The sequence below is a fragment of the Aplysia californica genome, unplaced genomic scaffold (genome assembly GCF_000002075.1).
Source record: "Aplysia californica isolate F4 #8 unplaced genomic scaffold, AplCal3.0 scaffold00269, whole genome shotgun sequence".
Classification (NCBI taxonomy): domain Eukaryota; kingdom Metazoa; phylum Mollusca; class Gastropoda; order Aplysiida; family Aplysiidae; genus Aplysia; species Aplysia californica.
Window position 1 is genome coordinate 460,663 of NW_004797539.1, and position 14,358 is coordinate 475,020.

The 14,358-nt window shown below is 37.4% G+C and overlaps 1 protein-coding gene across 3 annotated transcripts in view; it reads right to left on the minus strand.

Moving 5' to 3' along the window:
* Positions 1-2,593: 2,593 nt before the first annotated feature.
* LOC101854095 (116 kDa U5 small nuclear ribonucleoprotein component) overlaps positions 2,594-14,358 on the minus strand; it is a 25,730-nt gene continuing 13,965 nt past the window's right edge. For all 3 annotated transcript variants that reach the window (XM_005101049.3, XM_005101048.3, XM_035970446.1), the window contains exons 16-29: positions 13,515-13,642; positions 12,729-12,833; positions 12,193-12,281; positions 11,542-11,653; positions 10,276-10,416; positions 9,814-9,907; positions 8,934-9,024; positions 8,183-8,396; positions 7,812-7,899; positions 6,979-7,097; positions 6,129-6,223; positions 5,449-5,602; positions 4,555-4,662; positions 2,594-2,813 (exon numbers count right to left, since the gene is read on the minus strand). In XM_005101049.3, coding sequence (XP_005101106.1) covers positions 2,718-2,813; positions 4,555-4,662; positions 5,449-5,602; positions 6,129-6,223; positions 6,979-7,097; positions 7,812-7,899; positions 8,183-8,396; positions 8,934-9,024; positions 9,814-9,907; positions 10,276-10,416; positions 11,542-11,653; positions 12,193-12,281; positions 12,729-12,833; positions 13,515-13,642 — 1,634 coding nt within the window. In that variant the 3' untranslated portion in view covers positions 2,594-2,717. The remainder of the gene's footprint in view (positions 2,814-4,554; positions 4,663-5,448; positions 5,603-6,128; positions 6,224-6,978; positions 7,098-7,811; positions 7,900-8,182; positions 8,397-8,933; positions 9,025-9,813; positions 9,908-10,275; positions 10,417-11,541; positions 11,654-12,192; positions 12,282-12,728; positions 12,834-13,514; positions 13,643-14,358) is intronic.

Here is a 14,358-nt window from a genome sequence, read left to right on the forward strand (position 1 = left end):
CCCCCCCCCAAATCATATAAATCTACGTTTTCAATGTCAAATTTATCAAAAGTTTGTTACTAAACACCTCATCGATTGATGTAGTAAATATATACACACTCTCTCACACACACACGCAAACATTCAACGTGATGACTGGGTTAGCTACCCCAGGCAGCAAAGGGACCAAGTTCTCTGGCGTGACTAGCCTACTGCCTGTGTGTTAAAATATGATCCCAGGCCGAGGTTCAAGGCAAGGTGTTTGGTTTACGTCCATTGACTTGTGCGGGTATAGGCCGCTTTAGATGTGTGCAAGCTCAGACTGACGTCAGTACTAATATTCTCATATAGGACGTACCCAAGTAACACAAAAACTTGAGAGATAAGGACCCTCACATTTGTTCTATTTCACATTATGTAACACTGCACGAGCAAGCAACAAGATCAGGTTTTGCTATCGTGACCAATTACAATTAATGCCCCCGCCTGACTAACTTAGTAACTAGGGATCACAGAACTAATTAAATTTCTTTAATCTTAGCAGTCATCATCATCATAAAGTGCAAGATCTCCTATTCCTATCCTCCTATCTACATGTTTATTCCACCCCCTTCCCCCCCCCACTTTTACAACTTACAATAATGTAAACAAACTCTTGTGATGTCCAACAGAATGTAACTGTGATAGAACACCAACGTTACTCCTAAACATTTACACAAAAACCCACTTTTTCCTGTTGCCTTTACTTTCGTTTTTCCCCTTCTTGACTCTACTATAAGTATCACTTATAAGTCAGATCACTGTGTCATGAACCCCCACCTTCAAAACGTACGTCTTAAATAAAGTGCTAAACCGCCTCTGAGAATTATAATAGTGGATGGTTAGTGGGTACTCTGAGGTGGTTTGCTCCTTCTTTTCTATCTAATCTCTATCGACCTGATATCTCCTTTTTTGTGTTTGGTACCTTCTTGTGGTAAATTGTAGCACCTCTAATCTTCGACACTTAAATGATCTAATTGTGTTGCAAGAGCCATAAAACTCTTTCTAAAACTAAATGAAGCATAAAAAAAATTGTGCCAACCTACTGACTTTTAGATTGTTTTTAAGCTATATCTAGTTTAACGGAAGGAGCTACCCTTGAGGACCATTTTCTATGTTTGTTGCCAGAGATCAAATCTGAGTGCACACATAAGTTAGGCATAGGAAAGTCTCTTGATACCCAATTTTATTTCAGCATAGCTACACCGGTCGCTATAGAAACAGCCCTCATCTTGAAAATGAACAATGAATTTTAAATCCTTAAGGCTTTCTTACTTACTGATCAAATTTGACCAAATTTGGTGAGAGTATACCTGAACCAGACCCTATCAGCGTAACAGCAAGTTTTTTTTCAATAAGTTCAAAAGAAAAAAAATATGAGAATTTTCCCAAAGTATAAAAAAAACTTTTCTAAATTTAGGTTGCGTAATTGCTAGCCAATGGAAAAGTGTTATTTTTTTCACAAATATCTCTCTATTACATTGATGGCAGCTTTGCCATCTATATTTCCTGAAAGTTTCATGTTCAAAGGATGAAAACTAAGGAAGAAGTAGAGAAAAAACTGGAAAAAAATGACATTTTGCGAAAAACCACCCATTGTGTAAACTAACCCAACCTCATGTTTTCAAAGGCAATCTACGAGAAGAATAAAGACTCTCAATGGTCTCTATGCTATTTTTAGACAAAAAACTGGTTGATCTTAAAAAATCAGCCAACATCTCAATTGGCATAGCCTGACCCAATATCTGCAAAATCAAGGGTCGCTCCTCCCCTTAAGATTAACAAAAGGATAAGAAGTCAACACAGCTTAATAATTAATAAACAAGGACAATTTTATAACCATAATTATTGACATATTATAATATATACTGTATGTAAACAACTCCGTCACCCCCCCCCCCCCCCTTTCCCCAAAACATGAACTTGACAGAGAATCATTTTTGTTCATTGAGCATTCCAAATACAAACTCCTAAGATAGCTGGAGTGTACATAAACTAACAAGGAACTCATCAGAATAGACAAAGTCCTATTTGGATTTACCCATTTCTTCTGGCCTTTAAAACCTGTCCTACCCCATGCAACGATAGTTCTGTAATAACTGTACAACCATAAACCTTCACATTTACAGTACCAAAGGCTCATATAGTGAAAAAACCCTCAAGTACCACACCAGTTTAGAATGCTGAAGCCGTGGTAGAATTTTTAAAAATAAAAAACAACAACCTTGGCAGCCCAAGAAACACGACTTAAAAATTCAAAGAGGTTCATCAACTATTCAGCTATCATATAGAGTGACTTCCTTTGGTATTTATTTCAGTGCAGTAGTCCATTGTTTAATTATGTTTAGTGTACCTCGTTGCGTTGGTGACTAAAGTCGCCAGCCGTAGTGAGCGCATACTAAAGCCTGGCGACTAAAGTCGCAGATGGTACTGTAAGTGTTTAGCAATAAAATGGCACCAAATAAGTTCCAATTTACCCCCCCCCTCCCCCCAGGTCTGTAATAACAACACAACTGTATACATTGCACAAACAAATATAACAACCAAAAATTTTCAAAACTCTGCTCTGAAACCCCCCCCCCCCCCCCCTTTTGCAGACACATGCTGCCTTTAAATCTGGTCTAACAAACTGAAGCTACAAGACAGAAAGAGAGAAGACAAACATAAACATCCGCAACAACAAAGTCTGGTTGTGCCATCTACAGAGGATAATTTAACATGACATCTTGTTTGGCCAACTCCAACAACATAGGGTCATCGAAGAACTTGTTGATGCTCACATCCTCACTCAGACCCTAAATGGAAAGGAAAGATGAATATGAATACGATATCATTCATTACAATAATATTTACATGATGATTGTATGTGAAATAAATTTAAAAATGTATTTTCTGATTAAAACACCATGCTATGTCATGTTATGCTAATGTTTAGTTAAACTTGTATCAAATTTCCAAACTTCAGTACTCAAGATATGAAGAAAAAAAATGTTTATTATAATTTGAGGCAGATTAAAAAAGATTTCCATTCAGACTTTCTACTTCAAATCTCAACAGCACTAGTGTCCTGCTAGTATGAATTCTCCCAATTCATTTATTGAAATCAAGAAGAAACAGCCATTTGATCTTACTTTCCTTCGGATCAAGGATGAGAATTAAACAAAACTCACATGCTTTCCACCATGCCTGCTTGCCTGAACCTCCCTCTAATCTAAGTGAAAACAATTTACCGGCACAAGCTTATTGAGCAGAGAAAAGAATGTACATCAGACCAACTTAAAAATCCAAAATGTAATTGAGCACTTGACATCTGCTACAGTGGAACTCGGATTTAACGAGCTCGGATTCAACGGGATGAGACAGATTCACCGTTTTTTCTTCTTCTTTAAAACCAATAAAAGTAACCCGGATTCAACGAGCACTTAAATCAGGAAGCTCGGATTCAACGAGGTCGCTTCCAGGGTGAACAGCCCCCGCAGACGTGGCTTCACTAATATTTCTCCCAGAACAGACTTTATCTATTCCCGGAAACCATCCATTGCACCTGTAACATGAACCATTATTCACTTAACCGATTGTATGCGACCAATCAGCAGCCTTTTTAAATACCCACACATGTGTTGTTGGCACATGCTCGTGTCTACTCTGGCGTGTGTCAAGGTCGGATGGGCGGCCTGCACACGTGTGGCTGTGTGTGCGTGTTGGGGGGCACTAGCGGTCCGGGCGTTGAACGTAGCATATATACAAACGCGTTAGTCTTTTTTTCGCCTCGCAACTGATTATTATTACAATAATAAGCTAGTCTTAACATAGATCTACGTAATGAATTGTGCGCTGGTCTATGGAATCAAAAGTTACCGTATGCTAGGCTCTACACAGCAACACAACTTTTTGGTAAACAATCGAGATGACACAGGCGTGTGTATTTGAACGAATCAGTCTTTTTTTTTACACAGCTCAAAATACGACGGCCTTTCAGGCACTACTTGTAACTTCTCTTGTACATTACTTGCTCAGTGCCTGTAATTATCTACACATAACCTCGTGTTTGCTATAACGAACACTCGGATTCAACAAGATTTTAGGTCAGGCCCGATGACCTCGTTGAATCCGAGTTCCACTGTACAGACGTGTCAGGCTTCGTACCCTGGATCTTTTGAATGGGAGGCAAACATCATTCCTCTAGACAACGAGAGCCCCCATCAACCAAGTTTATAGCAAAATATTTACTATATATGTAATCATTACTAATTTCCTAGTTCGAACTGAAGAACCCACATGAACGCCTGAATGTGACAATTTTACTTTTCCCTGCTCCAAACGCACGCCTCAGCTTACTGATGTGCACGCCCCAAGTGATCAGTTCCTGTAGGCTCAGTGCAGTATGCATGGCTTAAACTTTGACTCAAATGACTCAAAGGGGTAATAAACATTTTTTCTTATCAGCTGCCATAACAAAACACTAATTAAAGATTTTTCACCACTAAAAAAAATAAAATAGGGAAGAATAAACAAGAATTGTTAGGAAAAGCAAACCTTTCGTCTTCTCGTCTTGATCATGAATTCTCTTGCCAAATAATTGGCAGGCTGAGCCTCTAAGGGTCGAATGTGCAGGGATTTATCCAAAGGATCACCAGGAACAATCTGTAAACAGAGAAACATGTAAGTACCAGCAGACAGGCAGGAGGACAGTAAAGGAAAAAAATAATAATTAAAAATAACATCTACAGTAATTTTGGTTTTTGCAGATTCATTTGAACATAAAGCATAAATAAGAGCTGAAACATTTTCAGAAAGAATATTTGTACAGGGGGAGAAAAAAAACCAATATTGCAATATTTTCTTGACGATTGAACACATTCAAACTAACCAGGCAGAGAGAAAACAAATTACAGTTCTTCAATAATGGTGGCCTGAGAAAAGAAAGATTGAGAAAAGATGGCGGTGTACTGGGCACGTGCTAAGGAAGCCAATCCTTAAAGTGACAAAACAAAGCCATATACCCAGGGGGAGAGGAAGAGAGCAAAGCCCAGCTCAACCTCGGACCGAGATCTGGAAGCAGATCTTAGGCATAGGGAGCACTGCTGGCTGGGGTAGAGATGACTGCCCATGATAGAGACAAGTGGAGAGCCCTTCCTGACCACCAATATCCAATACCATGGTTAATGAAGCTGCTGCTGCTGATTTCCTTGACGATATAATGAGCGGTGGCATTCATAAATTGACCAGTTGGTATCACGGTATGGAAGATCAGTATACATTTCCTTACACTAAAGTAGTGATAATGAAAAAGCTTGATCAAATTCACTATTCATTGTTACCACTGAGCTATCTCAAGATGACCGACATCAGTCATGTATCTCTACAGACTGAAAATGCTGAAATGAAAGGCAAGACCTGATCAATCTCATGGGACACTTTGTTCCTCACCTGCCAATGATGGAAAACTGAGAGGCAAAAAGCCTGTCCCTGAGTGTGAGTCCTGAGATCTGTCTCAAACCCGAAGGAATCGATGGCTGGCAGGAAAGCCTTGATGGTGTAGAGAGGAGAGCCAGGCACAGGTGCATCCTGTGTCACATGACCTCTGCACAAGGGAAAAATGGAGAAAGCCAAATTACTTTATTGAACAAATCTTGTGAATTGAAACATAAAACCATTGTCATCTGATCATATTAACTTTTCTTTCATTGGTAGACATCGTCATTTTTACATTCTAGTAGTTTTTGTTGTCCTATCCAGCAGTCCTGAGGCATAGCGCCATGTTGAAGAGGGTGGACATTAGAAAAATTTGTTCTCTGCTTTCCTTATCTTTTTATTCCACAAAAATACCCCAAACAAACAAACAAACAAAACTAAACAACCCCCCTAAAAAAAACAACAACCAAAAACAACAACTAACAAATCAAGAGGCGGACAATGTATCTTTTATATTTCTATTTGTTTCTAACAAATTGCTTATACTTCAAAATAAGACAGTGGAGAAATGATAATAAAGGACCACTGATCAAACATATTTAGGATCATGATGTTTACTGCAATCCATGTTGATTCTTTCGCTGAATTGATTACATTTAATGAAAAAAGGACAAGGTATAAGAAAATCCAGTTGCCTTCTTTTGGCCAGCACAGTGTAGACAGCAGAGACACAGTCAGCAGGCGCCATCACCTGGACGAACAGGTACGGTTCCATCATTCTAGGGGTGGCCTGGGGACAGAAAAGTGTTAAGTCAAAAACTGACAACATTGGGAACCACAGTTGCAGAGCATTATCTATCATCCCTTACAATATCTAGATATATATTGACTAGGAGACCAGTCCTATTTTATACTAATGCAAACTGGTTGAAAGATTATCATCAAGTAAAAACCATATTCATTTACATTTAGGAAACAGTTCCAACAATTTTACTTAACTCTTTAAAGATGTAGCAGATATATATCCAGTCAGCAGCTTACAAAAGGCAATGTTGACGCAATTTTCAAGTCATCATACAGAAATCAGAAACACAAATTTGCATATTTCGTAGAAAGCATGCTGTTGCCTGCCCTTTTAAATTTCAGAAGGAAAACAGAATTTTTAAAAATCTGCATGAATATTGAAGTTATGCTTCTTTTGAAAGTGCCCCAAATTAGCGTATTTTCATGCATTGTCAAAAAAACCCAGAATGTGCGTCTTCAATGGGATAACGATGTAAAAATGTACTTTTCTCTACACCCTCAGATGTTCAAACTGAGAAGACTTGTTTACCAAAAAAATGAATAAACCTATTAAAAAATACCCACCCCTATTAAAAGTGAACAAAACCATATAATCTTTGCATTCAGCAACAGGTGAATACTCATAAGAAACACTTAACTTTTATCCTAACTTAAAACCCCCCTCCCCAACAATTCTCTGCATCAATTCAAGCATTTGAAATAAAACAAATTATAAAACAAACAAGTAAAGCAAGCTCTGACCATGAGGAAAGCTGAATATGCCACTCTTCGAGCTGTGGGAATGATCTGTCCACCTCCTCTGTGAATCGGTTCATTGGCGATGGTGGCATCAAGAATCTTGAACTTGACATTTCTGATGGCTGCAGACACAAAAAGTTGCTAGTGTAAAAATGTGAGCATAGAAACTCCTTTGCAACATCCACACTTGTCAAAAATTGCCTTTAGATTTCATATGCATGTCTTTAGTATTGAGAGACTTCTTCAAACGAGTCTTAAAATCAGTTATAAATAACACAAAGATCAACATTTATAAGAGGAGGCCATCGTGAAGCTTTTTTTCTTCTAAAATACAAAAAAGTGACAAGATTGATGATATCGAGTAAGGGGCCAATGGTGTACTGAAAGGGAGCTGACAGAAGACAAGAACTTAATAGGATATTTGCTCCTCCACTAAGACTAGTCACTAGCAAATAATAAGGCTCTACAATATCAAAAGATTTTTCCAACTAAAGCTCACACACACAAAAGTAAAGTTAACCTAATGTAAGTGCATGATATTTATAAATCCGAACTGAGAAAAAACATCATCAATTATCAGTCTCCAATGCTGATGTCTTTGGTAAGAGCTTCATATAATGCCAAAATAAAAGTTTATGATAAACGGTAAAAGTTAACATTATTTCCTCCAAAACAGTTGTGAGGCAATGAAACTTGAAGGCTACTGATCAGTAATAACGAAAAAAAACAAAACCCCACTGACATTGACACCTCCATAGTCCCGCCTCTGTACAAAGATACAACAGACATTTTGAAAGATTAGATATCTCGAGAGAAATGTTTTCTAATTAACTTACGTTCATCACACAGAGGTCCCTCCCTGGTGGCCCACTGGAATCCCTGCACGATGCTGTCTTTCACTGTTACCAGCAAATTTTTGTCCACCTACAGACAACAAAATATGAGGGCATCCTTAGTAAGTGCACATCAATGTTAAATTTGAATATAACATGTTGAACATATATATATTTTAGCCCAGACAAAGATATATATATTTCAAAAATTAAAACAACCCCCCAAAATTAAACAAACAACCCCCCCAACAAAACAACAACAAACAGCAGAGAGAGAGAGAGAGAGAGAGAGAGAGAGAGAGAGAGAGAGAGAGAGAGAGAGAGAGAGAGAGAGAGAGAGAGAGAGAGAGACACTTTAAACACTTTCTCCTTACCTCAGATGGCAGCGTGTCATCTACCAAGATATTTGGCCCTGTCGAGTCTGGACCAAAGGCCCAGATGGACCTAGCAGCCAACAAATCCCAGTCATATTTTGTCTGGAAGAATTCTCCAAGCTTTTTGCGTGGCCATGTGATCTGAACCACTTCATTCTCTATGTCTTCCGCTAGTCCTTTTTCCAGTGGCTCAGCAATCATTGTCAACTTGTTTCTGGAAAATGGAAAACAAGTATGAAGGTAAAGGGGTAAACAGGAATGTGGACCAGGAATAATAATAATAATAATAATAATAATAATAATAATAATAATAATAAAAATAATATATTTACATATTTTATTAATGAAATAAAACTTTGAAGTGGGGATAAAAGGAATCTAAGCACACTTTTAGATCTATACCTTTAATTCATATCCACACAAATAGAGATGTATCCACATCCAGTATTTCAAGATCACTGAGTCAGCATGAATTACAATAAATGGTCTCGTTAACAAGCATGCTTTGTTTACAGGACATGTGTGTTAACCCTGTGGCTAAATGCATGGTACTCCGTATGAAAACAACAGAGGGGGAACAGGATACAACAGTGACAGTGAACGTCTTTGAAATCAACAAATGAACACTACTGTTCTTGTTCACATGTGTCCGACTTACCATCGACATTTACATGTTTATGAAGAAAATAGGTCTTCCTTACAACAACAACAAAATTTTAAAAATAAAAATAATGCATATAACAAAGCTCACTTTTTGTTTGGAGTTTCAGCAAAACACTTCAGTGATGATGTTTCAACAACGGTCTCACAAAATGACACAACAGGATCTGCAACTTTGATGTCTGAAACATGAGAACAAAAGACAAGAATCAGCACAAGAACACAAAATTATATAAAGGAAGTGTTTGTATCTAAAACTTCTGATTTTTCCCCAGAAACTACATTCATAAAACTTGGCAAAGTTGGTAATCATTTAAAAAACACACCTCATTCAACCATTTGGATAAATTCTTAAAGCCAAACGAAAATTCATGTTAAATTCAAGAAGTAGAGGGAGAGCAGCAAATCAAAATACATTTTGAATTGCTACTGCTTGTCTACAAGTTCATATTTATAGACATATCATCAATAGTCACATGTTTAAAAATAAAACATTTCATTATAATAATAAAAATTGGATAAAAAAGTAAAACACAAGTCTCCATGAGTACCGCACTGCTTTTAATGAAGAGTCAAGCAGTGCCAAATAACAAAGTCACAACAAATGGAGTCATAGATATCAGGGCTAAAGGTGGGCTCTAAAAGGATAGCTCGAAACATTCTTCATCTTGAAATTTGAGCACCCCTCATTCCAAGGGGCATACTCACATGGAAAGTTTAAAACAATAACCAATAGTTGTACAGATATTTATCCAGCTGCTTCAAGCTATTGATAGGGCTAAAAGTTTACCGGTAAACTGTTAGCATGGATTATCTTTTGACAATTTGGTTGACAAAAAATTTACTAAAATTTTGGTAAATTCCCAGAAATCAACAGGCTAAATTAAGTTCTTTGTTTAGCATTTTATCAAACAATCAAAACCCATCGCCAACGGCACTTTCTGATGGACATTAAACACAAACATCCTTACCTATTTCTGAATACATTTTCCTCAAGTCGTGCATGACACAGTCCAAGTATAGCTCACCGGTGCCCAACACAACGTGCTCACCAGACTCTTCAACCTGACAAAGTTTTAGACACCAAGAAATATCCAAACCATTAGAATTAGAAATAATGTTTGGTAAGTATTGTCAATCATTGTTTCACAAGAAGAAAAGCAAATCAATTTCAGTATGTCAACAAGAAGAAATACCTCCCCACCTCCCAAAAAAAAACCCCATTCAATTACTTCAACTGAAGACAAGACCATGCCTTTTGTCTGTCTTTAAAAAAATCATTTAATCGTTGTATATTTACTCAACAGTAGTTTAAACACCACACAGATTGTGTTGCATATTGCACACAGACTTAAATGAAACATTAATACACTATTGAATGAACAAATTACATTATTAGATGTTTCAGGTGTTATTAGCAGACAGGGCCGTACCTTTGTATTGAGCAATGGGTAGCTTTTGTTCACTTTTCGTAAACCATCCAACATTTTGGGCAGTTCTGATGGGTTAACAGGTTCCACAGCAATTTTGATGACCGAGGCTGTGTTGAACTTCAGAGGGCGGAAGATGTAAACCTAGTGAAGGACAAAGGAAAAAGAGATCTGATAATTTTTTGAATTGTATCATGTTTTTTTTAACCTCCTCCCATTGTTAATGCATCGGTCGCCGACTTCAGATGCAATCTGAAATGGGGCTAAAAAATAGCCAAAAGCAATACAGGTATCTTAAATATGAAAAAACAGTAAAGCCTAGCTTTCACATATTTAACTTTTGATTAGCAATTTTGAATGAACTAAGATGTTATTCTGCTTTGTTGTGAGAACTCAAGGCACTCATGGGGCAACTATAATCACACACGAGTTCACTCATTTCAATGCTATTTTTGAGAAAACAAGGCTGACGGAAATCTTGGGTATTTTCATCAGGTCAAGACACAACTTGCATCACATATTTGGGACCGGGTGCTCAGTCGTCTCAGAGAAGATTAAACCCTCGAGGAGGATTGGGGTTGGTTGTTATCAATCTCCTGTGCACAGTGTAATTTTGCGTAAGACAATACAATCAGCTGAAACTCTTAGAAGAGCAGGTCTGTGCCTGGTCAAAATAAAAAAATGAATCCTGATCAAAATCTGAAGAAAAGATAGAAAGAAAGGACGAAGAACCTTTGAAAATGCCGTACACAGCTGCCTCAAAAGCAAGGCATACTATGTGATAGTAAGAAAATGAGCCAAATCTGGAGAAAAAAAATTTAGTATGAACAAGCTATAGCTGACTTCCTGCGGAAACAAGAGGGAAACATGGATGGCGAAGAAGCACCAAACACATTCAGAAGGTTAAATCACTATGTGGATAAAACACTTGTCATACCTTTCATTCATTTGTACAGAAAATAGCACAGTATCCTAATCAATATATATATATATATATATTTTATACATCCTGTCAAAACTAACATGGTAATCAAAAGCTGTTTCCTTTCGGAATTTTCAATCCCTTCACAGGGACTTTCTTTCGCTCTTTAGTTATTAAGATGGTAGAGTAGATACAGCAATGGAAGGGTTAAACATTCAACATAATCATAAGGGTGCTGCATACAGTGCTGGAAGGGGTGTTCAACCCCTACCATTACTGATTAAGGACATCACATGAAGGTTGGAGAAAGAACCTATGATTCTGCCCTGTTGAAAACCAGCTAATACCTCTTCAAAGCCTGACACATCCACGATGGTCGACGTCTTCACAATGGGCTGGTCCACTCCCTCGATGAGAATCCAGTTACCACTAGACACGCGGCTTACTTCTATCTTGTACCTGGTGATAAAATAGGAGAAAAATGAGGTCGAACTCTGACAAAAACTAACCAAAAGGAAGCTCAGTGACTCTTTAAACTCTTCTCACAACAAACACTATTCATCATACTCAATGCATAAAAACAAGTTATTGTTTAAATGAGATTTTTACTATTTCCCTTTGCAACCATGAAACTACACAATCCAACACAATAAATATAGATAAAAATAACGATCAGTACAAACAAATAAATCAATCATGCTCCATAAAAGATCTTAAGGATATAAAACTACTCAATTACTCTAGTTTCCTTTGTGCACAGAAAACTAAAAAAGATTTTTAACCCCCCCCCCCCCCAAAAAAAAAAAACCCCAAACAACCCAACCACAACTTAATTCCTAAACAAGCATAATGACATTATTCATTTATTCACAGATGTAAACATATACCAAAACATAAATGTAATAAAGTACACACAACTGTGAGTGGGTTAAAAATAAACAGTATGAAACTGAGCAGACAGATACAAAAGATAGCAAATGATGCACAGCTCCACTAACCTAGCTTCAGCAATCCAAAGCCGTCCTACTTGTCCCAGTCTTGAATCTTCTTCATCTTGCAGAGTGTAGTTTTCTCCTAGGATGCGAACCTGGAGAAAAGACAGCAAGACGATTTTGGCATGAGATCAGAAATACAAAATAGGACAAAATCATTCTCAAAATACCTTTATTTACCATGTTTGGTGCCGCAAACATTTTCATAATAATGACAGGAGGATATTTTTAGAACCATGCATCCTGTCCCAGTTTAACTGAAACTTTTTGTTTAAACAATTTTAATGTATCACAGCAGGTGCAGGAAAGAGACAAAATAATCTAACAAGTATAATATTGTAGCTCATCACTAAAATTGGGTATAAACTAGTCTATTAACATAACTCTTACACTAACCTAGTACATAATCTTTTTTTTTGCTTATAAATTAGTCTACAGGCCGAACTTATACAACTCAACTGGCACATAATCTAATAGATTACCTCTTTAATTGCAAACAAACTAATTGACAGACAAAACTTGCACACAATCTAATAGATTACCTCTTGATTTGCGTATAAAGTGCCACTCATGACTCGACCAAAGACATGGAAGCTGGTTCCATCTTCAGTTGGATACAACTTTGTGGTGTGAACCATCAAAGGCCCCTAGGGGAAAAAAAAGAAATTTTTTTTTTCCAAATAACAATAAATGGCTGTTCAGACAAAACTAGGTTATGTCATTATTATAAAAAATGGAAGCATAATAGTAAGGGGAAAGTCGATAGAAATAAATGAACAAATGGCACTTTGCTGGAGAAGTTTGCATTCATATATACATTAAAGCATAAAGTAAGAACGAATGAACTTCTTTGGATAATTACTGACAAATCATTGAATTCTGACTCTTCTAAAATGGCTGACCACCCTAGCACAACAATGACACAATGAAAATACAGGATTTAGTATGGACACTACTAAACCTGTTCAAACCTTTTAATTCAGCCAAATTCTGTTTGTACGCTCAATATTTTTTTGTTGGGAAAAACAAATTCTCCAAGTTCCTGAACAGATCAGATGTTTAGTTTTAGTAAAGGTTTTACGGCACTTGCAACACGAAAAGATAAGAAGACCATATCATAAAGACTGAAACATGATACCATGAAGGACAACACTTAAACACACAATACACGTTTCTTGTCATTCTATTCAGTAAGAAGAACATCATAACTATTTTCCAGACATAACACGGATCAGGTTTCTTCACAGAGACTGCCGCCATGATTTAGTTCTGGATCAGGAATCTGCAATTTACAAATGTCTTGTGCCTATTTTCACATAACACCATACCTCAGCCTCACACTGCACCATTTCTTCAGCCAGATCTGAGTCCATGGGACCGGTGTAGATGTGCTCCACCTTTTTCTTGGCGTTGTCCACAGGAGATGGGATGTGATCCACGCACATATCCACAAAGCCTGAGTCCAAAAAGAGGATCACATCAAAGGAAGAAGTGTCAACTTTAAGCATCAAATCTATAAAAATTCTTACAAAATGAAAAACATGCACTGTGAAATATGAAACTTTGTCATAAGATATGGAATGGCCTTATGATGATTAGATACCTGAATAAAAACATCTGCAAAATGCTGGATAGCTTATGTCCAAATAAGGGTCTAATTTTTAACTTAGCGCAGACAGCAGGTCAGCGCCGGCTTGCTCTCCCTTGACTTTCAATATGCTTGGAAACCAGAAGTCTTTTGCCTTATTATGGACAGCCTCCCCCCCCTCAACAAAACGAACTAAAGTTTGTTTTTTAAATGGACCAACAAGCTGTAAGACCACGGGTGTGAAGTAAATCACATGAAAACATCAAGTTCTTTTACCCCATCCGTACGTCGTGTTTTACTATCGTATCCATACCACGTGGGGACCTCTATGCCCCCACTTTCCATAGAGAAAATTTACTCGGTAATCCAATCCGTGTGCTTTGCATAGTAGTCTGCCAAAATGATTTTTTGAGAAATACTGAAAGTTTCAAAGACATCTTCGCACTAGAAGTATTCTAAAATGAATGACCCCAGGCGTACGTATCGGGTTAATGATCATGCCTACCCATATCTGAATTGACTCAGGAATATTGTTAATATGATAGAAGGAAAACACTCTTGGTCTTAGCACAACCACCCCCCCC